This window comes from Nanorana parkeri, unplaced genomic scaffold, assembly GCF_000935625.1.
Source record: "Nanorana parkeri isolate BGI_ZX_2015 unplaced genomic scaffold, ASM93562v1 scaffold2367, whole genome shotgun sequence".
Classification (NCBI taxonomy): Eukaryota; Metazoa; Chordata; class Amphibia; order Anura; family Dicroglossidae; genus Nanorana; species Nanorana parkeri.
The window spans coordinates 109256-135784 of record NW_017308635.1 but is presented as its reverse complement, the minus strand read 5'-3'; the positions used below and the strand labels follow the sequence as shown (position 1 = coordinate 135784).

The window sequence follows — 26529 nt, the reverse complement described above, 5'->3', positions numbered from 1 at the left end:
TGTATTGCCTTCAATCTTCCAGAGCTTAGCATAAAATATGAATATAAAGTGGCATAAATGTCATCAGAGAAGTAGGATGTTTTTTGTGTCCCTGATCGCCTCATTCATCAGAATAAAATGATTATGTACAAATAAAAATCAGCGGTGCCACCTGGTGGTTAGTCAGGAAAGTGATTCATGTCTTAGAAAACGCTGTTAGGAGGGAACCAGATAGCACAATGCAGAATGCTAGCACTAGCAGCAAGTAATTTCTTCGTCCCTGAAAAACAAAAAAAAGATAAAATGATCACTTTTCAGTCTAAAGCTCACAATACATACAGAGATACTCACAATCATTTTTGAAAAGTAAATTTCAGATCTGACAATTATATCTCTGGCCAATGTGGATCTAGTTGTGGGTGACTTACATTAACGGGTGTGTACATATTTAGTGTATTTGCCTGAACTCCAGGAAAACAGCTATATAGTTAAAACATATATATATATGGGAGCTGTTGCCTGCTAAAGAATTTGCACTTCTGTCCATCCAGTCCTAGGATAAATACAGACCTACCATGAGGTACAGCCAGTCTGAATTTTCTGCAGTTAAGCAACAATGCTATGTCACCTCTTCACCCCCAGTCTGTGACAGGACAGCAAAGAAGCATCAATGGACTGATGGTGTTCTTTCTCTTAGCTCTCTTGTTAGTATATTCCCTGTCTGCACAAGTGAATGCAGCACACCTGATTGGTACTGCCCCTCCCAGTCTGAATGCTGCTGTATAGGGAAATCAAGTCAAATTCAGTTATTTATACTAGGTGCATTAAACAACTTAAAAACATGTATCATGTGACCACACAGCTACCCATTTTTTATGCAACGTAAAACAAACAAAATATAACTTAAAATGTTTGGACTAGCCACTTAAAACAGACACTTCAACATTGGACAGTTGCTGGTGAACCACCCACCATCTTCCTATATCTTTTAGTAACTCTGGCACTGGACTTCCTGTACTTTATAACTTGCTACAGCTTTTACAAGGGATCTCACTCTCTCATGTTTTATTCATCATGTTTCAGGAAGCTAAATACAGAAGTCAATATGAACTATAAATAAAGAGGAAATATAGCCAGTTGTTTCAATGTTATTCATGCCATAAACATAGAAAACGTTATTTGTCCAATATTGCATGAAACCAGCATTAGTATAATATAAAGTTAAAATCCACTGTAGTAAAAGTGCCAATAATCTGACCGTGGTTAGCCCACAGTCAGAGGAAGGAAATCTGGAGCTATAGAGAAGTACCATGATCACATCAAATCCCTGACTATACTCGATCAACACTTCAAACATTCCTTTAGCTTAATTTTAGCCTCTGTTATACTTTTATTAATTCTGTATTTATGCAATGCTGAAAAAAAATATGTTTTCTTCATTTTAGGGGTGATTTACATACGAGCACTTGTCTGTTTTTTCTCATCACTTATATTTGATAACTTTAATATAAGCTTTAGATTGACACCCCCTTCTATTGTTGTAGTTACTCACACCAAATTATTCTAGCTTTTGCCAATTTAGGTCAGTCGGGGCAATGAATATGGTTACAATAGATGCAAACTTGCTTTGTGCAGGGGTGTGGAAATTAAAAAAAAAAACTACTTGTCCAAGGACTAAAGCAGGGGCCCAATCTACTTATCCCTCATGACAATCTACTTGTCACGATACAACATTTTTTTAAAAACAAAACTGTACTTCACCGTGCTGACAAGCACTGCTCATTGGTCAGTGTGGCCACCTGACCGCGTTAAACAACAAGTGCTCCCAATTTGCAAGCAAATTTCAAAATCCATAGGGCAGAGCTGTGCTAGATTGCAGTATGGGGTACAGATAGTACACCCGTACCAGCAGATGGGAAGGACCATTCACCTCAAGTGAAGAAAATGTTTTTTTCTTCACTTGACTTCATTGCTATCACACAGAGGCCAACTAGGACTGTGGAGGGCGGGTGACGAACCAGTAGGCTGCTACAAGTGATATGGGCTCGCTCTACATTTAGCCCTGCTTGCACACAGCAGGGCTAAAATGTAGGAAAAAAAACCCCACCTGCCCCGCTCTCGGAACTGCATGTCCCGAGCGTTGGGCGATAGGAAACCTGCTGTGCCCCTGTTGTGCATACAATTATATCAAATGAAGTAGTGCAATGGGGGGACACTGATAATGTAGACAGTGAACTTGAAGAAAAATAATACTACAAAGCTGATACAAAATGTGTTTATTAAAAAGATATATGGTGCAAATGCTATTAAACGAAAATAAACTAAAAATAAACACAAGAAAGTGAATGCAGTGTGTAAAACACACTCAGGTTTATGTTCCTGAATGCTCACACTTATGCTTGGAATCCTGTTAGACTCACAGATGGCTAGAATTACGGCCAGGTCACCATACTGTCAACAATTTACTAATTTATAGTAAAACCTGCAACACTAAAACAGATACTGAAACCAGTTGCTCATCCCAGAAATTACTTAAATGACAATTCAATAAATCATGGGGTTGCAGGTAATTTACACATTTCACTTGCCTTGCACACCTTCCCCTACCCCGATCTCGGTGTTTTTATTATAGAAGAGTTCCTCTGTAAGACTAATCTGCACAGTGCAAAACAAACACTGATGTCCTGCTATAGTTTATGTTATCACATTTAAACACAGTTATCTGGTAAACTTACCTTTATTTCTTTAAATACAAGCACCCCCCACAGAGCAGCAACCAGTCCAGGACCCTGTTAACACAATATTAAGTGAAGATACAAATGTATTCAAGTGTTTCATTACAATGCATTACATAGCATTTGCATTACTCTTTAACCAGCACATTACTGCAATTAAAACTACTTATCACACTTCGTAAAGAAGCAGCTAGTAACAGACCTCTCTTAGGTTATAACCTCTGTTGGGTTTTAAGCCATGTGTCATTATTGAGGAGATTTACTTCACTTCCTTACCTGGTGACAAGATGTCCCTAATTGAGACAAAAAGTTACCAAATATTTCCATATATTATTGCTGGCTTTTTTGCTCACTTCCTGTTTTGGTGAAAGCACAGAAAGTGTGGTTCTAACCCTTACCAACTTTGTCGAAAACGAATAAAGTTTTGGCAGGAGCTGTGTTTAATGTTTGTGTGCCAGTGACATTATCAGTCTTTCCATTACTAGCCAGTATTAAGCTGGTTATACACTATGGAAATGTTGGCCAGTTTTTGATGAACCAGCCAAATTTGCAATTGGCAACCTTCCGCCTGGCATCCCTTGATCAGCTGATCAAAGGAGCCAGTTGGAAAATCTTTGAAAGAACAGAGCTGGCAGCTAATGAGTTGCTGGCTCTGTTCGGGAATTTGTATAGCAGCTGGCAGCCGCCGTCAAAGTACAAAGCAGACAGCAGGAGATTCCTCGATCAATGCTCGTAAGTGTTGATAGAGGAATCTATCATATTTTCTTTGTTCAGCCCGCGGGCTGAACAAAGAAAATATTACAGTGTATGGGCAGCATTAGTCTTTCCAATTAATGGCACTATGTATAAGTCATCAATACCTTCTAACGGATAGACTTGTTCAGTGTGGGCACTGAATGTTGAGTGAATGGAAACAGAAGTGGTTGTGCAACAGTTTACACCAATATGACCTAAGTCACATCTTCCATCTGATTATCATCAGTGAAGGTTTTAAACAACTCCTTTTTGCAGACAGGAGACAATGTATGAGCCAATTAATTTATCAATCTTCTTATGTACTGTATAAAATGTATACAGGTCATGTTTAGTTGAGCCCAGTCCAATGCCTTGAAATGATGAGTCCCTAGTATTAGTTTCTGGAGGTCTTGGCTTGCTTTGGCAGAGGAGAAGGCTGAAAGAGCTCATATAATTAAAAGTCACTGCCATTTTGCCTGATAAAATATTATGTATACCAGACACATAAGATTTTACTTGGATGCTTTTCTTTCATTTACAGAGAAAAATGTAGTGTTATTTTACCAGAAGACGCATTTATACGCAGAGGCCGTCAGTCTTATACATTCTGTAAAGGTCATCTCATGTTGTATACTTGTGCAGTTTGACATTTGGCAGATATACTTTTCTCTATCTAATATCATTAAAGATCAAAATAAATACTGACCGCAGTGATTATTGGGAAGCTGACCACAGCACTGAGGTAGTTATTAGCCAGGAACCAGCAGCAGTTTGCAATTGCCCAGAGGAAGCCAGAGATAAAACCTTAAAAGTTGCAGAGCAGGTAAATTATCATTACAAAGTATATGAAAGCCAGAACAAAAAATGGGTTTCGGCAAGAAAGCTTTAATCCACAGTATATATGTATCCCTATGGACATGAAAGATTCTTGGGGGAATAATTATAAAGCGATGAATGACACTCCCACGATGGACTACAATCTCACATTTAGTTCACCAATTTGTGTTGAGATTGTAGTCCATCACAGGAGTGAGCTTGGAGTGGTGGCTACTTTACAACACAGACAGGAACCATGGGGGAACAAAAGTAGCCACCCTCCAGAAGGAAGGACAGTGTCAGCACCAGTTCAGAGATGATTTGAGGATCTACAGCCAAGTGATACACAAATATAATACATTTTTGTTAATAGTTAAAGTACTTAAATACATTTTTAAGATTTCATTCCTGAGTTTAGTGTCACTTTTAAGACATTAGTAAATTAGGTTGTATATGAATATGGAAAAATTAAATGTTTCCGAATATCATAAGCCTCTATAAAATGGCCAAGATACCTAGGTTGATACCTTTATTTGGCTTAAATAGATATGGACACTTACCAGGTAATATTACTTCCGGATAAACTTTAGGACGGTTTTTCATAACCGCGCAGTAGATGAGAAAATAAACAGTGCTTGTGAGAAAAATTCCACTGTAGTGTGCAAACACATAATCTAGATCTGAAAGAGAATTATTTTTCAATAGATTGTAACATAGGAATTAGCCAGATCCCACTGAGAAAATAATTGCACCCTATCAGTTGTGGCATTCAAGATTCTCTCAAGCTACATAAATTGTATGTGTTGTCCCAGAACGCCAACTACAGAGAAAAGGTCACAAAGCATATAGGGATTTATCGATCAATCAGAGCAAAGTGATATTTACCATGGGACACAAAGTAGTATATAATTGTGTCTCTTTGTTAAGATAAGTCAGCAGGCAACAATAAATCTTGATGATTAATCATGCCTATAAAAGCTCCATCATTTTCTTTAAAATATAAAAATGTGATGCCACCACTTAAAAAGCAATAGAAATACTCATCAATATGCATATAATTTCTCTCCTTACCAATGTAAATCACACATTTCTGGACCTAGTTACAAAATGTCTTAAACCATCAATAATTGCAGAACTAAGAAAAAAGGAGATCCAGTTTCTCTTACCAAATTGGCTTGCTCCAGCATATGCGCTATCATTGTGCTTGCTGTGATCTTTGATATAGAGGACAGGAATAAAACAGGAGCCATAAAGGACCCCGGCAACAATTGCCATCACTGAGCCTCTGTCAGAAAAATGGGAGCAGATAAAATATAAATGAATAACAATTGCGATAAGCTTACAAGAATCAATCATTTAGAAAATGCTTCTAAAGCAACTGTGAATAGTACAGGTCAAGGCAGAGTTGTGGCTTCGATAACCAGCCAGGGGTACTATAGCTTGTAGGGCAATCCTCTTCCTGAACAGCATAATAATGTAAGAAGCTGCACTTGTGTCAAATCTTTTTTTATTCAAATCCAATCAACTTTATTCCATCCTGTACTGAGCATGTACATTCATCAAGCGCCTCCCACCAACCCCTGCTTGACCTCCTATAACATGCTTTACCAAGGATGGGTCTTAGTCATAGAAGACCTCTATGACTAATTTGACTAAATGTTAGGAAAAATTAGTTGGCAGAAGTGCACCTTTCTACATATAAAGATGCTCATACTTTATTTTACATCAGGAATGTCCAAACTGCGGCCCTCCAGCTGTGGTGGAACTACGAATCCCATGAGGCTTTGCAAGATTCTCATAGCCACAAACATGACTCCCGGAGAGAGATGCTGGAGGGCCGAAGTTTGGACATCCCTGTTTTACATACATTATGCTAAGCCCAACCTTGTGAGGTGGCATCTGAGATGGTGAGGCCTTTTATATGGAACTGTGGAATGCCCCAGATAGACCCAGAATACACTGCAGGGATTGTATTTTCCACATGGCCTGTGAACAATAAGGAAGGCTCCAAGAACAGCCTAAATAAGCTGAATGAGGTAATAGAGTAACCCTCCTCAAATATGCCTCTGTGCATTTTGAAGACCATCTGAATGGAAAAGCTACTACTGCTGTGTCTGTTTAAAAAATCCATAATGACCTGCAACATGTCCTGTTTGCACCCGGCATTAAATATTTGTTTATAGAATTAAAAGTTTAGAAGCAATCAAAATGATTTAACATAATAAGTATAACATATTTATTTTGTGGGTGTGACATTCTGGATTTCTGCACAGGGTGCTAATCATCATTTCAAATGTTTTTATATTAACTGACTGAACAATTTTGTTTCCAATTGTAATCAGAATGATAGGATTGTTTACTTACATGATTCGCCTTTGTAAAGATGATAATTTGTCTACCCATGATTCATCTGTTAGCGTGTTCTCGTTTGAATTAATCTATTCAAACAAGTTAAAAAAGACTTTCTTTAGCTGCCACTTATCCAAACAAAATCAACTGTTTTCATTTATAAGACTAGTTCATGTGCTTTATGATTTTAAAGCACCCCAAAATGCAGGTTACGGCACCAAAAATGCAGGCATGCGGGACTTTCACTGCAATACAATGGTTTATGGTTTGCAAGGAAAGGGTTTATTATCATCAATGAACTTTCTCGTGCCCATGAATATTGCCTGCTAAAGAAAATCTAGTAAGATGCTTCTGGTGAGAACAAGCCCAAGCTTTCTTTATTCTTTCAATCATCTGATGGTTATTGCAAGCCTTTTTATGTAGCATAAAAGCAAACCTGTAACTTTCTAAAAATTATAAACTTGGTAACATGAATAAAATAGGGACAGCTCGTGATGCCTCCATGTACCTTCAAGAGTGACCTGAAAGCTTCTTTCCAAACATTTCAAAATCACTGACCGACCCATTAGTGTGCCTTATTATAAGGCATAATTATGAAGCGATGAGGAGTAGGAGTAGGTTTAAAATTTGCATATTAGAGTCACGCATGGTTTTGGAACAAGTGGGATGCTTGTAAATCTGTTTAAAAAATACATACAGGTAGCTTTAGGTGTATTAAGCATTTAACTAGTTCTGTAGTGTTTAGAAAGCATACAAAGATGACCAAAGCAAATCTAATGGTCTCCCATTCAATGCTCAGACGTTCCTTTACCATCCAACAGACATACCCAACTATTTAGTATGAGTGTCCACAGACACTCATACTAAACATGATATAACATACCCAATATTTAGTATAGGTGTCCCCCACTCCCCTCAGCGAAATACCTGCACCAACTTATCCAAGAAGAACAACCAGAAGATTGTGTGGAAATTTTCCAAATGGGAGGCTTTTCTGATTACTAGCACTCCATGAATAATAAAGGAATGTCATTCAGTCTAGGTGTTTTTTTGGGGGGACTAAAGACCACCACTCCTCTCCTCATCTCCATAACATGAGGGGAGGGTTCTGTAGTCCACAGAGGTGACCTTGGCAAGGATCATAAAACTTGAGATAACCCGAGGGTTCTGTCCTAGGCCCAATACTGTTTAACCTGTTTATTAATGATATTGGGAAAGGTGTAAATAGCTATGTTTCTATGTTTGCAGATGATACTAAAAATGCGAGAGTAATAGACATGGGATCAAACATTATTACATTATAGGAGGACCTGGATAAAATAGGGGAGTGGGCAACTATATGGCATATAAAGTTTAATTTTGAAAAATGTAAAGTAATGCATTTTGGGGTTAAAAACAGGCAAGCGGAATACACATTAATGGGAACTCCACTAGGGATGTAAGAAAAAGATTTGGGGGTCATTATAGACCACCAATTGAATAATAGCTTGCAATGCCAGGCTGCAGCAGACAAAGCTAGCAAAGTACTGTCATTAATTAAAAAGGGAATGTACTGTAGAGACAAAGCGATAATTTTGCCACTTTATAGATCATTGATCAGCCTCATCTGGAGTATGCAGTTCAACATTGGTCACCAATCCACAGAAAGGATGTCCGTGAGCTAGAGAGAGTCCAGAGAAGGGCAACAAAACCAATTAAGGGGCTGGAGGACCAAAGACAAGGTTGCTAAATTAAAATTTGTTCACGCTGGAAGTGAGAAGATTAAGAGGGGACATGATTTTGATGTACAAAATGTTTAATGGTGATGACAACATCAGCAATAAACTTTTTACTGTAAACTCCATAACTAAGACTAGAAGCCACCACCTAAAACTGGTGGAGAAAAGATTTATCCACAAAGGGCGTAGGAGCTTCTTTCAGTTAGAGTGGTTACATTTTGGAACTCTCTGCCACAAGCAGTGGTATCAGCAGAGAGTATTGAATCATTCAAAAATCAATTAGATACCGTCCTAAGGGACTGTAACATACAGGGGTACAGGTACTCTTAAAAACCCAAGACCACACAGGGACTCATATACACACATGCAAGCACACACACAGACACACAAAGGTTGAACTTGATGGACCTGTGTCTTTTTTCAACCTCAAATACTATGAAACTATGTGACACTGTAGATTGCAGCAGGGCACAGCATTGGACTTAACAGATATAGCAAAAAGCTTTCAATTATATATTTAACAGAAGCAAATAAGAGCAATTCATCATCAGGGTTTACATACACTTTAACTTTGTGAAAGGCATATATGACAACCTTAATGGCCAATGGCATCCTGGACTAACCATGGTATGTAAAATAAAGGCAGTTCTGTATACCAAGCTGAACAGCAGAGATACAGTTAATCATAACTTACCTGATGACCATTAATAAGAAAACATTTCAAGGGTCACTTTAAAAATTTTTTTTTAAAAAAAATTGTTTTTTTGTTGCAGGTATACAGTTTGTGTGTAAAAGACATCCATTTCAGTGCAGTATGTCTACATCATTGTGCTGTAGTGAAGTGTTATCATAAATAAGCAGGCTTATTCAATAGAGTTCTAAAAATGCAGAAAAATGCATTTGTCACGTGTTTTATGCCTATATAACATATTTGCTCTGCATCTTAAATGTTCTTTCCCCTACTTTGCATAAAGAATTAACCAAAAAAATGCCAATTAGCATGCTAAAACGTACATCAATAATAGTGTCTATTCAGGCATACGAAAATGCATTAAGAGAAGCAAGTCTATTAATGCAAGTGAAAAACCTAAATGTAGCCATATGGTGATCCTTGACTGGTTCCTAATATTAAATGCTGAATATACTGCATCTTCTTACAGTACTACATATAAGTAAACCATAAAATAATGTTCTAGTTAATGTCATTCCCCTTTTACTGCATCTGACTGACAATAAGCAGATGGAAGCTCTTCATGTGGAATACATAAGGCCCTTTTCGCCACATAAAAGTAAGCAATAAACACTGTTTTGACTTTGTAATACATACACTATTCCTCAGAAGTGGAGTCGTTTCTGGTTCAGATGTAACAGATTTGATGTCCGTTTTCACAAACAGAAATATAACTGCACTGAAAAACAAACAAATTTTCTGCATACAATAATCTTATCTTTTTAAACAAACACAAGCATCAAAAAAATCACACTACAAATTCTGTGGAAGCCACAACACTTAAAGTGAACTTTACCCCCACCACCAACTTTAACTCATTCCACTCCTACCACACCCCCCCTTCTTTCTAACAATTGGATTACTTTTATTACCTGGATGCTCGTCTAGGCGAGAATGACATATTCCTTGGCCACAGCCTCCTGAGATACACATGTCACACATGCCAGGAGGCCTTGGGATACTTACAATAATTTAGGTTTTGTATTATAAACAACACATAAAAATGATCATGAAAAATGAGAAGCATTACCTTAGTGCAGAAAGAGAAGCGCCTGCATAGTTTAAATACGGCCTCTGAACTACTTCTGGATCTATTCCAAACATGCCAAATCTGGAAAACAAAGATACCGGTGGCTTGTAACATCAGTAGGTAAAATAACACGTTCAGTCACTCTACAATTATATTGGATGCTGACTGATAATCGGCTACCTGAAATTCCAGTGCACAGCAGAGCTGATGCCATCAATTCAGATAAAACTTTCCTGAAATCGAATTCTGATTTAGTGACTGATAACTTTAGTGCTTAGTAAGCACATGTTGATACACCAGGTCCTGCATGTTTAAGCTGGACCATCAGCTTGAGGTCTTCCCCTCCCTCAACATCACCACCAAAGCCCCCCTTGGATTTTTTTTGCTTTAGACAGTGGCCTTTGGGTAATGACATTAGCGCCTCTCAGCCTGGGAGTGCTGTGTATTTTTCAGGCCCAGGGAAGAAGGCCACCAGGACAAATGGAGAGGGTGAATCTTCCCAGTGGGCATAGACACTGCAATAAAAGCCTGAGAGAGATTCTAACTGTAGTACAGTTACAGCAGAGATCACAAGATTACCTTTCATGGCCAGAAAAGCTTATCTGGTGCCCCTCGGTTTTACTTTGTTACTGAGGCCAGATAAAAATGACTGGGCGGAATACATAAAGTGTCTTCGACACTCTTTAGAAGCATGTTGTGAATTTGTATGACAAAAGCCAGTGCTTACCCCAGATTCAGGTACCTGGACACTCTGCCTTCAGTGCAGCTCAGTAATGCCGAGTCTTATGAGGTGGGTGGGCAGAGCCTCATGGGGATGCTGAGGTGCAGGCTGGCTATTGGGTATAGAATGCGCCCAATGCCTGCTGTCAATCAGTAGCAGAGTGGACCTCATGGCGAACTAGTACCTCGGTATGCCCATCAGGCCCCATCCACTTGTAGTGTCACTGGCTGGCTACAGCTACGATTCAGCCCGATGGTGAAATGCGTTAGAGCAGGTGGTTTATGCTGGCGGATAGACAACGTGTCTATCACCTTGGAATAAAGGCTTTTATATTTGGTGAACACCTGTGGAGTGCGGTTATTGTATTGGTATTGAAGTTCTGCTCAGTACCTGCATCTGGGATACTCTGGAGGTGTGTGTGTGAGGATGGGAGCAGTGATTTTTCATGTTACAAAGTACAATTTAAATTAGTTTGCATTCAAAATACATTTTATACATCTATTGATATAATATATATACCTTGAACTTGCCCAGCCAGTGAGAAGGTTGGTAGAAGCCCATAGGAGGAGGCCTAACCCAAGTCCTACTGTTTTCACTATTGGAACAACTGTAATATTACCTGCATATATAAAAACAATACAAATTACTAAATTAGCTTGCCAGAGCAATGTACCAAATGTTTATTAGGAACATGACATCCAGCTGGGTGCACAAGCATTGATTTTTATTGTGGGGAACTTGGCTATACAGAATGATAAGGGCCTTTTATAGAAATGTCTTGTGCAGTTGTTAAAGGACTAATAAAAATGTAAGCAATCGTCCCTAAAGGGTGGTTGGTTGTGCTAACATGATCCAATTGCAAACCAACAGTAACTATGGTGCTGAAGATTCATGGGAGTCTCAACGGGTTTTGTGCGCTGATACATATATGCCTAAGGGGAAGCATGCACTGCTGTTAGCGCAGAGTAGTGCACTACTTTCACAGCTATACAATTACTGGTATGTAAGGTATCATTTACTGATGCTGATTAAGATCATGCAGTTATATGGTACCATCTATTACTCAATTATGCATTTATTCAATCTGAGTTGAATAACCAGAATCTCATTACAGTGCATAACCAACCGGAAGATGCCATACACTCAAATCCAATTATATTTAGCAGGTGCCCGACGGTGGGGAAATTTACTATTACAAAAAAATTATGTTTGCTAGGTCAAAGGTGAATGATATATACGGCAAATTTCCATATAATTATAACCCCTTTCTGCCTTGTCTTATCGCAGAGATTTAGCTATAAATGCACAAATCATGTTGCCCTTAATGGAACAGAGCAGGGGTCCTTGTGATTATGTGTTCACACTTGTCAAAGATGCATATTGTGTGAAATATATCAGTTTTTCAATTTGTTTCTACTATTCCTTTGCATGCCTTCTATTTGACCTTTATGAATAATCAAGCTGGTACCATCTTATCACATTAGCTCTTTTAATACACTCAAGAACACTTTTCATGTTTACATTCAGCCTGTCGGCAATAAGCACTATACATTGCAGTGATAAGCATGCCTTCAGCACAGGATTAAAGTAGAGGTGAAGTTGTACTTTAGTTTTGGATAGAGTAGGATATGGTAAAACACTTGTCAGCTTTTTCTTTGCCATTCGGGTCTAATTGGGCAGATTTACCTTAATTTCCTGTCCAATATCCACAACAGGCAGTGAGAGGAAATTCCTCCAAATAAATCCCTGGTGGTAACCAGGACTAGTGTCCCCATTGGGATTTTCTTTCACTGTCAGTAATGATGGTCAACAGGATAAATAGGGTGACAGCAATAAAAACCTTTAAGGGGGTTGGGCTGCCTCCTGGTGAACCTGCACCCAATTTGTCTTTTGCCACATTTGCACCAAGATGTAGGGGTTGATTTACTAACCTTATAAACACACCATGAACGTGTATACACCTCTGTAGTGTGTTCCCTCCCAGCATGATCTATGGGAGGAATCGAAACACCTTTGTAGTGTGTACACACCCAGCAGGTGTGTTGTGCAAAGCCCTGCAATGAATTGCAAGGTAATGTGGTGTAAATTAGCTCTATGTTATGTTGCTTGTGTTGATGAATGCAGGAATGTAAATGCATTAGCTAACCATTTTTGTCTAAACTGTGAAGCAGCATTATATATGCATCATGTACATGATTTTTCCATATATGGCATTAGTGGAAATATGCTTTTAGATACTTTTTGGTTGATAAATACGTTTTGCTGTGTGAAAATCACACACACCTGGTGCGTGCGTGTGTTTAGGTTAGTAAATCACCCCCGTAGACTCTCATAGGTTAGTGTTAAGACTGCACTACACAGAGGGGCCTTGACGAGGCAGTGTGGCTTTCACATATTCTGCAGAAGACGTGCATCTAAACCCTCTGTCTTTAATCCAATCTGAGTTTATTAGAACATTTTTAAAGTGCACAGTAAAGTACAGAAAAAAGAAAACAAATAGACAATGTTACCAAAGATAACAGTTGGACAAAAATAATAAAACAAGAAGAAGTTCACATGTGAATCCATGTACACCATCTTCAAAACTGGTGGCCTAGTGCTGAATTCAGGGAAACACCAGCATAAAAGGTTTACATATATCCCGCCAGGTAGCGTAGACCCGGTGTTCCATTAAAAACCAGGGCAACAAGCGCGTCGGAACTCTCTTGCCGTACAGCCCGAGAGTCCCCATGGCATAGAGGAACACAGATAATGGAGTCACCACATTCTATAAGTCATATACAGTAGAGAGTGGGCGCTACGTCACCGGTAGAGTTTAGGCAGTATTAAGGACAAGACATCCACGTTAAACTCTTGGGAGGGAGAGAAGTAAAGTAAAAAAAAAGGGCCAGAAAGAGTAGAGGGGAGGCAGATCAAGACGTTGACAGTTGCCCACTCCCTGTCATGTAATCGAGTTCACCTGGTCTGCAAACAGGTTAAGGAGCAAGGGCTTCCACGAAGCCTGCTGAGGCTCGAAAGACGGTCCAAATGGACATGGTGAGCACATACTTATCACCAGTGTCACGCTCCTCAGCCAAGAGGCCTTCCATGTCTGCTATACCATCCATCTCCACTGCCCATTCTGCGAGTGTGGGGGCCACCAATTTAACCTTAGCGGTTAGACAGGTTTTTTTGCAGGCTGGCTGGTGAGTGTGCTGGAAACTTTTTGCTGTTGTACTATATAAAGCCCTTCCATGTGCACCTTGTTTTAAAGCTGGTTATGAGTTGATGAGTGCGTTTGCCATTTGTTTTGCTTGAGCAATAAAAACCTGACATGTTCTAATCACTCACCAAACATGTTATACAAACGTGTTGTATTACATACATCATGCTATAAAAAATAATAAAGACAAAATATGTTTTGAAATGTGCAAATAAAGCTATGGTACCCAGATTTAAAATCCAGTAGGTTGGGGAGGATGTGGATTTTAGACACAGGAAATGAGGAGCCATAAAGTGCACTTAATTCTCTGTGGGTACACATCTTAGAGCTTTGGTTCGTATCTACTCTTAACAGCTTTTTTTATGTAAAGCGACTGGATTATTACTTTACTTGTAGTGGTTTTAAAGGAAACCTATACTAATAGAAGTATGTAAGCTGCCACTGCTAACCACTTTCTGAATGCCAGTTGCTTGGCTGTCTCTGCACTGGGGTAGGTTGGTAGCCAATGAAGTAATATACCTAAGATAAGTAACTGTTCTAGGTCACTGATTGAAAAAGTACTTAAGAAACGTCACCAGGAAAACAGTCAGGGAATTGAAATTCAGAAGGAGAGGTCAGTAATGACAGTCTACATTTCCTTCCAGTACAGACAAAAAAATAAAATATGTAATTTGGATTTTATTATAGTAAGCCTTCATCACTTGGTCACTGGAGCTTACCTCCTAGATAAGTCATTTTAAAGAAGGATAATGAATGTGCTGACAGGCCTTTGTGTTTCAGATATTGCATTTACAGCTTCATGGTAATAAACACTCCTGTAGCAAAGTAAAGCCAATCATTTGCTTTCAGAGCATGTATTTTTATACCAAAATACTAAAACATTTACAGCATTTAAAATAAAAGTGTATCAGGGTTACCAGTCTAATCCCCTTATCTTTACACTATGGAGGATTTGGGATTACTGAATTTCATAAATATACTTTTCTAGTAGTATTCATGGTTTAAATCCCTGCCAGGAAATTGTAAAATAAAAGACAGAAAAATTGGAAGGATTTATTAAGAACGAAAACTAGTTATATAGTAACAAAACAGGTATATTAGCAGACTATTCAAATAAAAATAAGATAAACAGTGATAGGTAACACTGTGTGGATACTGCTAATTTTCAGAAAAAAAGTCAATGCAATTTTGCATGTATGCACCTGATGGGACTAAATTATAGTTATGAAACTCCGTTATTTTGTAGGATTTTTGAGTGATATTTAATTGTTACTAAAAATGTGAAAGATACTCCTACATTCATCCAAATCTAGAGGTGTACCTAAAATTCACAATTCTTGATAAAATCAATACGGATGAAACGCATTGAGTGTAGTCTGCTGACCGGTTTTCGATGTGGATTGCTTTCTGCTATGCTTGTATGTATATAGTTAGATGTAAGTGCAATTTTATATATTAATTTCAATAAACATGTTTACCAGTTGAGCATCCCTCTCTGTTTTATATGCTGGGAATTTTCAAATGGTAGTAAAGCTGGAAGACACAGTGATAAGTTCCAGAGTGCTGTCAAGTCCTTTTTGATGATATTAGGCTGTCTGGAATTTCTTTAACCACTTAGTGACACAGCTTCAGAAAAATGTTTTCGTTCCTGGGGACATGAGCAATTTTGCCATGTGTTTATTTAACCATAATTTCCACCTCCCTCATTCATAGCACCTACACATATTGCATACCATTTTTTAAAGTACAAAATGGACTTTAATTTAATGTCACATATGCATACATAAATTCTTTCCTCCCGCTCCTAGCAGACGTCCGTCCGGCCGTTCACAAACGGCCATGGACGGAAGGTGGTTAAATAGGAAAAAAAAAACTCACATTTTTGGCAAAAATAATGTGCACATAATTAATGTGGCTAACAGAAAGTAATTAATAATACATTTTAGTTGTCCTGATTTATAGGGTATATCATATGTCTGGGATTTCAGTTTATTTTGGCCGTTATAGGTCACAAAATACAAGGAGTGAAATACAGTTTTATATTGGAACAATTTTAGAATGTGTAATGTTTGTCTCCTATCTTCAATAGCCTACTTGGTTTCTTATAATCTTTTAATTAAATGTATTTTTAAAACTTTTTTTAACCTTTTCTCAAATTATTATTTTTTTTTTAAACTTTATTTTTTTAAACTAGGGGGCAATAAGGGGTTATTTTTTAAAATGTTTTTACAGGGGCTTTGATAATTCATATCTCTGACAAGAATACATTATTCTCCTCAGAGATACTTTGTATCAGTTTGTAACACACAGTCGGCTCGCAGCTGCAAACACAGTGAGCTGCTGCCGGGCTCCGTGGTTGTCACAGCTCTCTGATCACAGCGATCAGCGATCACTGTGATCATAGTGCTGTGACCACCTAATCTGCTGTTAAGGCTCTTCCTCAGACCCAGAGGGACCCAGCAACAGCAGTAACTCAATGAGTGCTGGTCCCTCTACGGACCAGCGCTCATTGTACCACATGATAGGATTATCTCATTACTGGTCGTTAATTAACTGAACGATTGTGACGGTATAATCCTGTCATTGGTCGGTAAGGGGTTAAACAGTGTGATCAAGAGGTATCTGCGGGATCTGTGTGACCAAATGTGCGGGATCAGACTAAATTAGTTCTGAGGAATATATGCTCTATATGCTCTATATGCAATGACCGCGGGCATTGCTGTGCCACTTGTTCTGGTGAGGGAGGAATGACTGTGGTGTCATTGACTTGAATGGCACTACCACGCCCCTGCCCCAGAGAGGCTTGCTAAACATGCTGGAAAGCACTGGAATTGGTGTAAACAAGCCCTGAGGCAGATGTGTATTTAGAATGAAATGGACAGAGCCATATAAAAATTAGCCAGTAGGCTGAGACACATTTGTGTGTTTTAAGCATGTAAAGCATGTTTTTTGTAATACTTTTAAGGTAAAAATTGGTTTGCATTCTACCTTGTATGGTCCCTTGATGGAACTAGTCTACACTAACACCAGGTAGCTGTTAGCTAGGGAGTGGCATATGCTGGACTCAACTAATATTACAGTATCATACAAGGGTGTACAGTGGAACACACCAAACTAATTGACCAAAATAGGTTTGGGTGTTGTGACAGCACAGTCTGTTTGCTAAAGCCTACAACCCCATCCCCATGCATTGCTTTTGTTGCCCCATTAACACCTTGGTCTTATCATTTTAAAATAAACAGATGTACAGTTTTCTTTGTTCAATAAATGATTAGTGTCACAACAAAATTAAGATAGTACTGTACTATAGAAAAGCTTTGGCTCAGTAAGACATAGTAGACATAATGAGGCAATATGACCTAACTTTGCCCTACAAAGGAAACCTTCAACATCTTGTTTGCTAGGTTTACCGATTCATTACAATCCCTTCTATCCTTTTTGGAGGATTCATCCTGTCTCAAAACAGAGCTAAAGTTACACTGTACTGGTGTGAACTAGTCTTTTTGCTTTACCTGTGGCCCATACACAGCCTCCAACCATAGCAAGAGGCCAGAATTTTGGACAGCGCAAGATCAGGTTCACCACCAAAGCGACTATCCATATAGACGCACAGAGAATCCACTGAAAGAACATTCCTGAAAGATAGAAATGTCACAGATAAAAGATACATTTATTTCTAAACTAGACCAGCAATTCTACTTTATATTGCAGTTATTTCCAAGTCGAATAAAATATATGTAGGGACATATAGCAATACTAAAATATTAAGAAGTCAGCAGATTTCGTGCCTCTGAGCTTCCAAACCTCATTTTATCTAACTTGGTTGCAGGCAATGTTCTTTCTCAGTGCAGTGATCTGGAAACTAAAGACTTAAACTAATGGGACCTTCTCTAAAAAGCAATGGCTTCAGAATCTGCTGCACGCCACAGCCGAGAATAAAAGAGTTATGATAATTAGTCTAGCTGGAACATGTTCACCCAAATATTGCTTAGCAGATAACATTTATACCAAAATAAATCCAAAAGCTTACTAGACTTTATAAAGTTATTTCTTCCTTCAGGCTATGTTTTACAGAGGACCTTCACTTCATGTCACCATTGCTCTTTTTAAAGGTCCTCGTACACTTATACAGTAATTATTATTATTGCGTGGTCAAGGTTTCCAGAACAACATACACCCATAATTATCATATGGCTACATCTGCTACTGTCCTGGTCATTCATGCCTGGCAAGTGCCAGTTTAATGGATTTAACCCTTTCGCTGCCACAGCCAGTTGCTCTTTTTTTTTTTTTTTTGCACACGTTACAACACAAGTTTTAGGTCTAACTAACTTAGTTAGTTAAAAGCACCCAGAATTATATATATGTTCTAAAAACGGAGACCATGGAGAATAATATTGTGGCAGCAGCAATTTTTTAATGCCACGTGATATTTGCGCCACTGTTTATCAAATTCAAATGAATTTGAGTGCATACAAACACAATACCCAGTTTTTATGTTAAAAATAAAAGATGAGGTTGAGTTGATTAAATAGATACTAAACATGTCTAGCCTTAAAACTGTGTGAACCTGTGAAATGGTGACAAACTTTAGTACCCAAAAATGGCCACAGGGAATGCTTAAACTCTTTAACAGTTTAGAGTTAACCATGAATAATGGCCCTAGAATTATGGTCTAATATTTCAGCGTGCATAGCGATACATGTGCGGTGCAATCGTTTTCCCACAATTCAAAAACATTAATATGTCGCTAGAACACTTAAATCAAAGATGCATAATAGAGATAAAACTTTGTGGTTAGTTAGCATGACATTTTGTTTTTTTCGACTAAAAAAATGTTTGCTGCAAACACGTTCCCAGTGACCATCTGACTAAACATTTATCTATCCATTGGACTAAACAGCGTTATAAAGAGACATAAAAGATAATTATATTAACCCCTTCGTGAGTGACGACGTACGTCGCCAGCATCGGGGCTGTTTAAACAGACTCTGTTTAAACTTGTAAAGCCGACTGTCGGCTTTACAACAGAAGCGATTCTGGCGACTTACCTGTCTCCAGATCGCTTCTGTGTCCCGAAGAAGGGGCCGCCCGCTCCCCCCCCACATGCTTCCCAGGCTCCGTTGCCCCTCCTACAGGCCCGGGACCGGCTTCCTTGGTGTCCGCGGGGAGCTGGGGAGGAGATCGATGAACTTCCGTTCATCGTTCTATGGGACCGGGAGCGATGCAGATTGCATCACTTCCGGTCCCTGAGCTGTCAGTTCTGGGCTCCTGCAGCCCAGCTATAAGCTATTGAAGTGCGATCTGCACTTCAATAGCTTATGTCTAGTGTAAAGGTGACACTGGGGGTCTTTTGGACCCCCCGCATTACCTTAAAGAGTACCTGTCACCACCATCTGCTATTACATGGGGGTGGGCTTGAAGCACCCCTATGTGATAGCAGTCAAAGTAAAGAAAAAAAAAAAAGTTTTTAAAATTGAAATAAAATATAATAATAATTTTTAAAAAATGTCAAGTCCCCCGTGAGCACGCACGTCGCCACGTAAACATGCGTCGGGTGCGCCTACGTATGAAAACGACGAACGCGCTACACATGTTGGGTATCGCCGCGCACGCCGGAGTGAGAGCAATAATTCTAGGGCATCTCTAAATTGATGACCTGTGGGGGCTTTTAAAGCGTCTTCTACAGACTTTTTGGGGTACTGCAGTTTTTTGCCATTTCACGGACGCATGTAATTTGTAAACTGGGCATGTTGGGTATCTTTTTACTCGTTGTAAACTCATCTTTTATACTTCATTAAACAAATGGGTATTTTGTTGAGTTTTGGGGCATTTAATTTAATTTGTCACTAAATTTTGCGGTTTAATAAGGAGTTGCGCTAATATTGCGCAACATAAAAATTTGCAACTACCACCATTTTATTCTATAGGGTCTTGGCATTCAGAAAATATATAATGTTGGGGGGTTTTAAGTAATTTTCAGGCCTAAAATGTGGAATATAACATGGGTGCAAAAAATGAAAAAAAGGCCTCAGTCATGAAGGGGTTAAATACATTGTGTATACCATATGAGAGATCCAGTCTTGTGAATGCGAGCTGCACAATATATGTTTACATAAATAACTTCACATACCATCTCCAGTGTCAAACTTCTTCACTGGCACAAAATTGGATCCAAACAAAAAAACTGATATGACAGAAGATGTGAAGCCAATCACCAAATTGGAACTGTTACTGTGATCAGTGTGATTTGTATCAGTCATGAAGAACTCCATGGCTTTTTCCCTGGTGCTTCCTTATCTATGGAGTCTAAAAAAAAAAAAAGATGGAGACATGATTAATGAAAGACACAGAAAAAGGATTTACTTCATTTCGAGCAAGCAGGAAAATGAAGTGTTGATGCCATATTGCTGTGTATGCATTGTATCACTATAATAAATAAATGCATGTATATAATTGGTCTAAAGGGAGGGGAGGACCTATATGTTGCATTAACAGTGCGGGAGCTGGGTTGTGTTGCTATTCATATGAATGGCACCCCAAACACACCTCCTGCCCGCAATGCGCTTGACCACGCCGCACTGCGAAATACCGCAATACCATGCAGTGCGATTCAAAGCATTTTACCTAACCATCTGAGACAACCCCCCTCCTCCACAAAATGTAAGTACAATCACATACCTTATATACACAGAAAATTACACTTACACTGCCCTGAATGGTGTTTTTCTGCTTTAAAGATCCCAGCAGGCTTTGATATCCCAGCTTGCCCTGGACATGGCCATAGATAATAATGGCTGTCTCCACCTTTAGCTCAGCAAATGTGACATATGAAGCCACTGTTAATGTCCAGTCTGGTGCATGCAAAGTTTAAAGTTGAACTCTGGACACACAAATTCTAATTTTTAAATATTCCTCAATAATCACAAAGGATAAACATCCACAGAGAGCAGAGCTGAGGGAGGGATCTAAGGAGTCAACCCAATACAGGCTGCCTTAAGAAAATTGTTATTTGCCATTACGATCATTATTTACAGTCAATATTACTGGCTGTAAATAATGATTGTTAAGGCAGGTAACACTTGTATTTTAGCTTAATTGACTTTTTAATAATGTTTTTAGTATATTTTTATCTATTGCTATTTAGTGCTAATTTAAGGGAAAAGTCATTTTACTAACATTATAGATGTGATTTCATGCCTTATTACACAACACTTGTAGGGTGATTTGTGCATCTGTGGCAGTGCAGATCTATAGTGAAGAGAAGATGCAGAAAGCTGGTGAAAATAATTCCGATGATTGGATAAATTAAATGATGTCAACATTATCAAAAATAGTGGACTTTAAGGACTTGTTCACATAAGTCCATCCACTAAAACACTGCGTTTTAGCAAGCGGGGTAGTGCGTTGTGGCAGCTTCAGCAGTGAGCGATGTATCTTTAGTGATGGGTTTGCAGTGTATTTTTAAATATTATGTGGAGTGGATATTGTTTACAATCCATTTAGGATCCGACACCGCAGCATGGTGCGTTGCCATGCGGTGACCTTCTGCATTTTATCAAAGTGCACAGTGCATTGTGGTGTGAACAGCGCACATAGAAAACAATGTGGTCCTAGTTTTTACCTGCATTGTTCCGATGCGGTAAAACCCAGGTCACCATTATATGTGTGAACAGCCCCCAAAGAAAATGTATACCATGCCTGTATGATCAAATGTGGTCTATGGGGGATCCTTCAATAATAAATATTAATAAAGGAGGCTATCCCTGCCCTCCTGAAACTGCAGAATGAGCTCACATTTTTCTGAAAAGCCGTGTTCCAGTAATTTGTGTAAATACTTTCTACTTATGCTATTGTATTTACACCACAGTCTGCCTCCAAAAGGTTGAGACATATTAGATTAAGGGTCCCATCATTTTTGTCCATGCCATTTTTATTTGTTTTATTTTTTTTAACATATTTTGTTAAATCAAGATTCAAAAGCATTTGAATAAATATGGAATTAACAATGGTGGGTGCCATTTTTTTAAGTCAGTTCCAAATTTTTTCAAAGAAAATTGTGGTGTCTTTTTTTGTGTGGAAAGGTACCAACAAATTTGTCCACGGCTGTAATCAGAATAAGAACAGTTACTGAGCATTACACACAGCATATGGAACAAGAAAAGTGCTAATGTACAACGCGGATACAAAAACACATAAGAACAGATAGAGAGAATTATGGCCGGCATAGAAAACAAGAAAAGTGGTACTGTGCGATATACAAATAAGCATGGGTGCTCATAATTAAACTGGCAATGCAATACCTAAATTGTGGGTGACTGCTGCTGAATTGGTAGAAATTCAAGCTGCAGTTGGTCCTGCTGGCAGCAAATGGCTTGACATAAGTCGATTTTTCAATTGACTGTTGTCATAGAATTCGCGTGGATAATTGGTGGCTCGAAGGTAAGCGCAACAAAACACTCAAGACAAGGAATTCCATTCATTTCTATGGCCCCCTGTTCACACCTGAGCATTCAGTCGCACAAAGTTTCCCATTGAAGTCTAGTCAAAAAGTAGCTCATGTACTTTTCTTTTTTCTGCTTGAGACAAATTGCTCAGGTGTGAACAGGGGCCATAGAAATAAATGGGATTCCTTACCTTGACGCTCTTAGCTTTGAGTGACAAAATGCCCTGGTGGAAATGGAGCCTTAGGGAATTCTAACAGTGCCGGGTGGCGGCCGTCAGAATACGGTAGCCTTTCAGGAAAGATTACCCCCATCTGCACAGTTGGATGGAAGAATATGTTTGATTTCTTCTCTTGTTCAGCACACTGGGTGGAAAGCTGACCATGTGGAAAGATAATTGAGCCTGCAGACTGAACAAAAGAAATCTAGACATGTATGGGCAGCTTTACACCCAGCATTATGACTAAGAGATACTCTGCATAAACTCATAGCAGGAACATATAATGAGAATCACACCCGACCTAGAGAACGTATTGTGTCGCATTTACATAAACAGAACAATAATAGAGAGTTATGTTTTACATTATATTATACCCATTAGGGACGTCCTGATACCATTTTTTTTAAGACTAAGTACAAGTACTGTCCCTCATGTACTTACTGATACCAATTACCGATACGTTTTCTTAAAGGGACAGGTGATATTTTTTTCTAAAGCAACACAAACTGATGATTTTAGGGCAGTTTCTCACCAGGGCTAAATACGGATGTCACCAGAACTGAATACATGTCCCCACAGCCGAATACATGTCCACACAGCAAAACACATGTCCCCACAGCAAAACACATGTCCCTAAGGCACAATAGTATTCTGCTTTGGGGACATGTATTCTCAGAATACATGTCCCCAAAGCAGGATACATGTCCCTAAGACAGAATAGTATTCAGCTTTGGGGACATGTATTCTGGGAATACAAGTCCACAAAGCAGGATACATGATCCCAAAGCAGAACACATGTCCCTAAGGCAGACTAGTATTCTGCTTTGGGGACATGTATTCTGCTTTGGGAACCTGTGTTCTGTGAATACATGTCCCCAAAGCAGAATTCCTCTCACCATGCTGCGTGTCGATCTCATAGGGCGACGTGGACATCTGCAGTGGCTCTCCACCTCACTGGCGATGTCGGGACCCGGCCTCCCCCACGTCCAGTCCGGCCGACTTTCTGCGCTGCTGGGCTCAGCGACTTTTGTCCATATCCCGACCCAGTCTTCCCCATCAGTGTGCGGCAGGAACCCCAGCTTCTAGCCATTGGGCAGTAGCTCCGCCCCTGGGGCTGTCCATGGCAGTGCCTGCGCCGGGAAGGAAGAGATAAAGAACCGGACAGGCACTGCCATGGATAGCTATCTGCAGGTCCCCAGCAGGCTGCCGAGGTCCCCACAAGCTCGGGAACTCGGACGGCCGATGCTGTTTGAAAAGTTAAAGGGCGGGTATCGGCCTTAAGAATCGGGGCATTTTCACAAGTACAAGGACTCGCGAAAAGGCCTGGTATCGGCCCCACCGATACTAGTATCGGTATATCCCTAATGCCCATGCAATATCCAAAACTAAATGCTGCCAATCTTTTTTTCAAAACAAAAACAACTAAATGCACTAACTAATATGCTTGTCATACATTAAGGACACTATCTGCAAGGAGTTTGCATGTTCTCCCTGTGCTGGGTTACCTCTGGGTACTCTGGTTTCCTTCCACACTCCAAAGACATGCTGGTAGGTTAACTAGCCTCGTATGTATGCATGTGAGCTCCTTGAGGACATGGACTGATGTGAATGTGCACTGTGTAAATTGTCTGCATTTTATAAATACTAATATAAATACCTGTAATATATAAATATGAAAAGAAATCAATGACCAGACTTGCAAGACAGGAGCCCGGGACAGTGAGGAGGGCTGGATCAGATGGACTGAAGAATCATAGGAGATTTCTATATCACACAGGAAGCTCAGCTGACAGGAGCAGAAATCCAGAAGACTCCCCTGATTTTTGGGAGAAGTGACCACTGCAAATGCAGAACATTTCACCACAAACATTTACCCTGCTCACTGATCACTTGCATTGTGTATTCCACATATCCCTCTCCTGCCCTAAACAACAGATGATGATTTCATGCTTCCAGCAGCACGAGGAATACTGCAACTACATTACAAATGTAATTTTATAAACCAAAATCTTCCATAAGGTAAGCAGTAGTAGGACTGGTTTATTCACAATACTCACTCCAATATCTGTGCAAACTGTTCTATCTAATAATAAAAACACCCCTAATAGAGTAAACAAGTGTAAGCTCATTGTTATTGTGTCTGCAGTGTTATTAGATAATCATTAAAGGAGAAATTTCCATTACTTACCTGTACTTGTGATCAGCCCATAGACTTTTATTAGCCTTGTTTCCTCATTGTGACCTGAACAGATCACATGACTTACTTCCTGATCACATGACGGCTGCTCAGCATTGTCCTCGCTCACCTCCCAGACTAGTCTCGTGAGCCCGGAGAAGGGGGCGTGTCTGAGGTGTGCATCGTGCTGTCTGCCTCCCTCTATGTCATTCTACCTGATGTAGCTCTGATCGCTGTGTACTGAAGCCCGGCACAGTCCAGAGATCACTTTTTTTCTAGTTACCTCTGAGCAAATACGGAAGTGTTGTTGCTGCTAATCTGCATGTGGATATGTGTGTCTGTGGACATGTGTTTGATTCTTTTTTCTAATTATGTTAAAGCAGAACCATGGGGGAAATTTTTCATAACCATTGCAGTGAGGCTACCTCCAGCACCGCAAGGGTTAAGTGCTCATTTTTGTCTAGGTGCAAAAATATCAAAGCTATACTCACCCGATCCTTGGAGACAGCTTGCTCTTAGACCGGTCCCTTACGCCTCTCTCCTCCGCTGAAGTGATGCTTTGTTCCTCACCGTTCTATACACTATGGGGGAGTTTATTAAAACTGGAGCAGCTGTGCACGGCAACCAATCAGCTTCTCTTTTCACTTTGCTCAGGTAAGCTTTGAAAGTGAAAAAGAGAAGCTGATTGGTTGCCATGTACCGCTGCTCCAGTTTTTGTCTGCTCCAGTTTCGACAAATTCCCCTCAATGTATAGAACATGATGACTCAGGGACCTTAGACTGCTGCACTGGAGGGGGAGCACGGCAGAAAAGAAGTGATCTAAGACCCACCCGGCTCCGAGGATTGGGTGAGTATAACTATTATTTTCGCACCTAAACACAAATGAGCAGTTAACCTTTGCAGTGCGGGGGGTAGCTCCTCTGCAAGGGTTATGAAAAAGAAGGAGTTCTGCATTCAGTTTGACAAAATCACAGCATAAAGCTTAACATGTTTAGTGTCTGTTTTTCCGACATGAGCTCATCTTTTATATTTTCCCAAATAATTGGGTAAATATAAATGTTTCATAACCTAGGGAACTGTACTGTGCTGGCAGATTTCTTTATCACTTGTAAACTAGGTGAGCAGGACTTTCTATCCTAACAAAGGTTTAAAGATCACAAGGCATTGTGAGGGGAATTTATCAAAACCAGAGCAGACAAAATCTGGAGCAGTTGTGTATGGCAATTTTTCACAATTTTCAGTAATTTTCCAGTAATATAGTAAAAAAATAAAAGCCCCAGTGGTGATTAAATACCACCATAAGAAAGCTCTATCTGCCCCCAAAAAATGGTATAAAATTCATTTCAGTACAGCGTTGCATGACGGAATAAATGTCAGTCAAAGTACCTCATCGCTGACTACTGGAAAATGGCCTGGCCATACCATACCTTAGTCAGCAAGTGATTAATGAACTTTTAGAAAAATGCCTCTCGCTGTGTTCCTTATCTGCTCGCTGCTACCTATTCTAACCACTAGAAGCTGCCTGTTGTGTCCTATGTATAATTCTGCTCCTAAAAAAAAACCAGTTTAAAAAAAGGTAGGAAATATTTTTTTTAAACATTATTGTTAGTCACATAACAAACATATAGAGGGGGCTTCTCAAATTTGGCTGCAAAATTGGAAATACACTTTCAG

General features: G+C 39.4%; 1 protein-coding gene across 1 annotated transcript; it reads right to left on the bottom strand.

Annotated features, from left to right (window-relative positions):
* On the bottom strand, nucleotides 1–24912 carry TMEM144 (transmembrane protein 144). The gene is made up of 12 exons (XM_018573406.1): nucleotides 24868–24912; nucleotides 20149–20324; nucleotides 17528–17650; nucleotides 11333–11432; nucleotides 10093–10173; nucleotides 9660–9741; nucleotides 6630–6703; nucleotides 5432–5550; nucleotides 4826–4945; nucleotides 4156–4253; nucleotides 2715–2768; nucleotides 1–259 (listed from the first exon to the last, which is right to left on the bottom strand). Exons 2-12 carry the CDS (start codon nucleotides 20288–20290, stop codon nucleotides 176–178), a joined length of 1077 nt encoding a protein of 358 aa, XP_018428908.1. The 5' UTR covers nucleotides 20291–20324; nucleotides 24868–24912; the 3' UTR covers nucleotides 1–175.
* Nucleotides 24913–26529: the final 1617 nt, after the last annotated feature.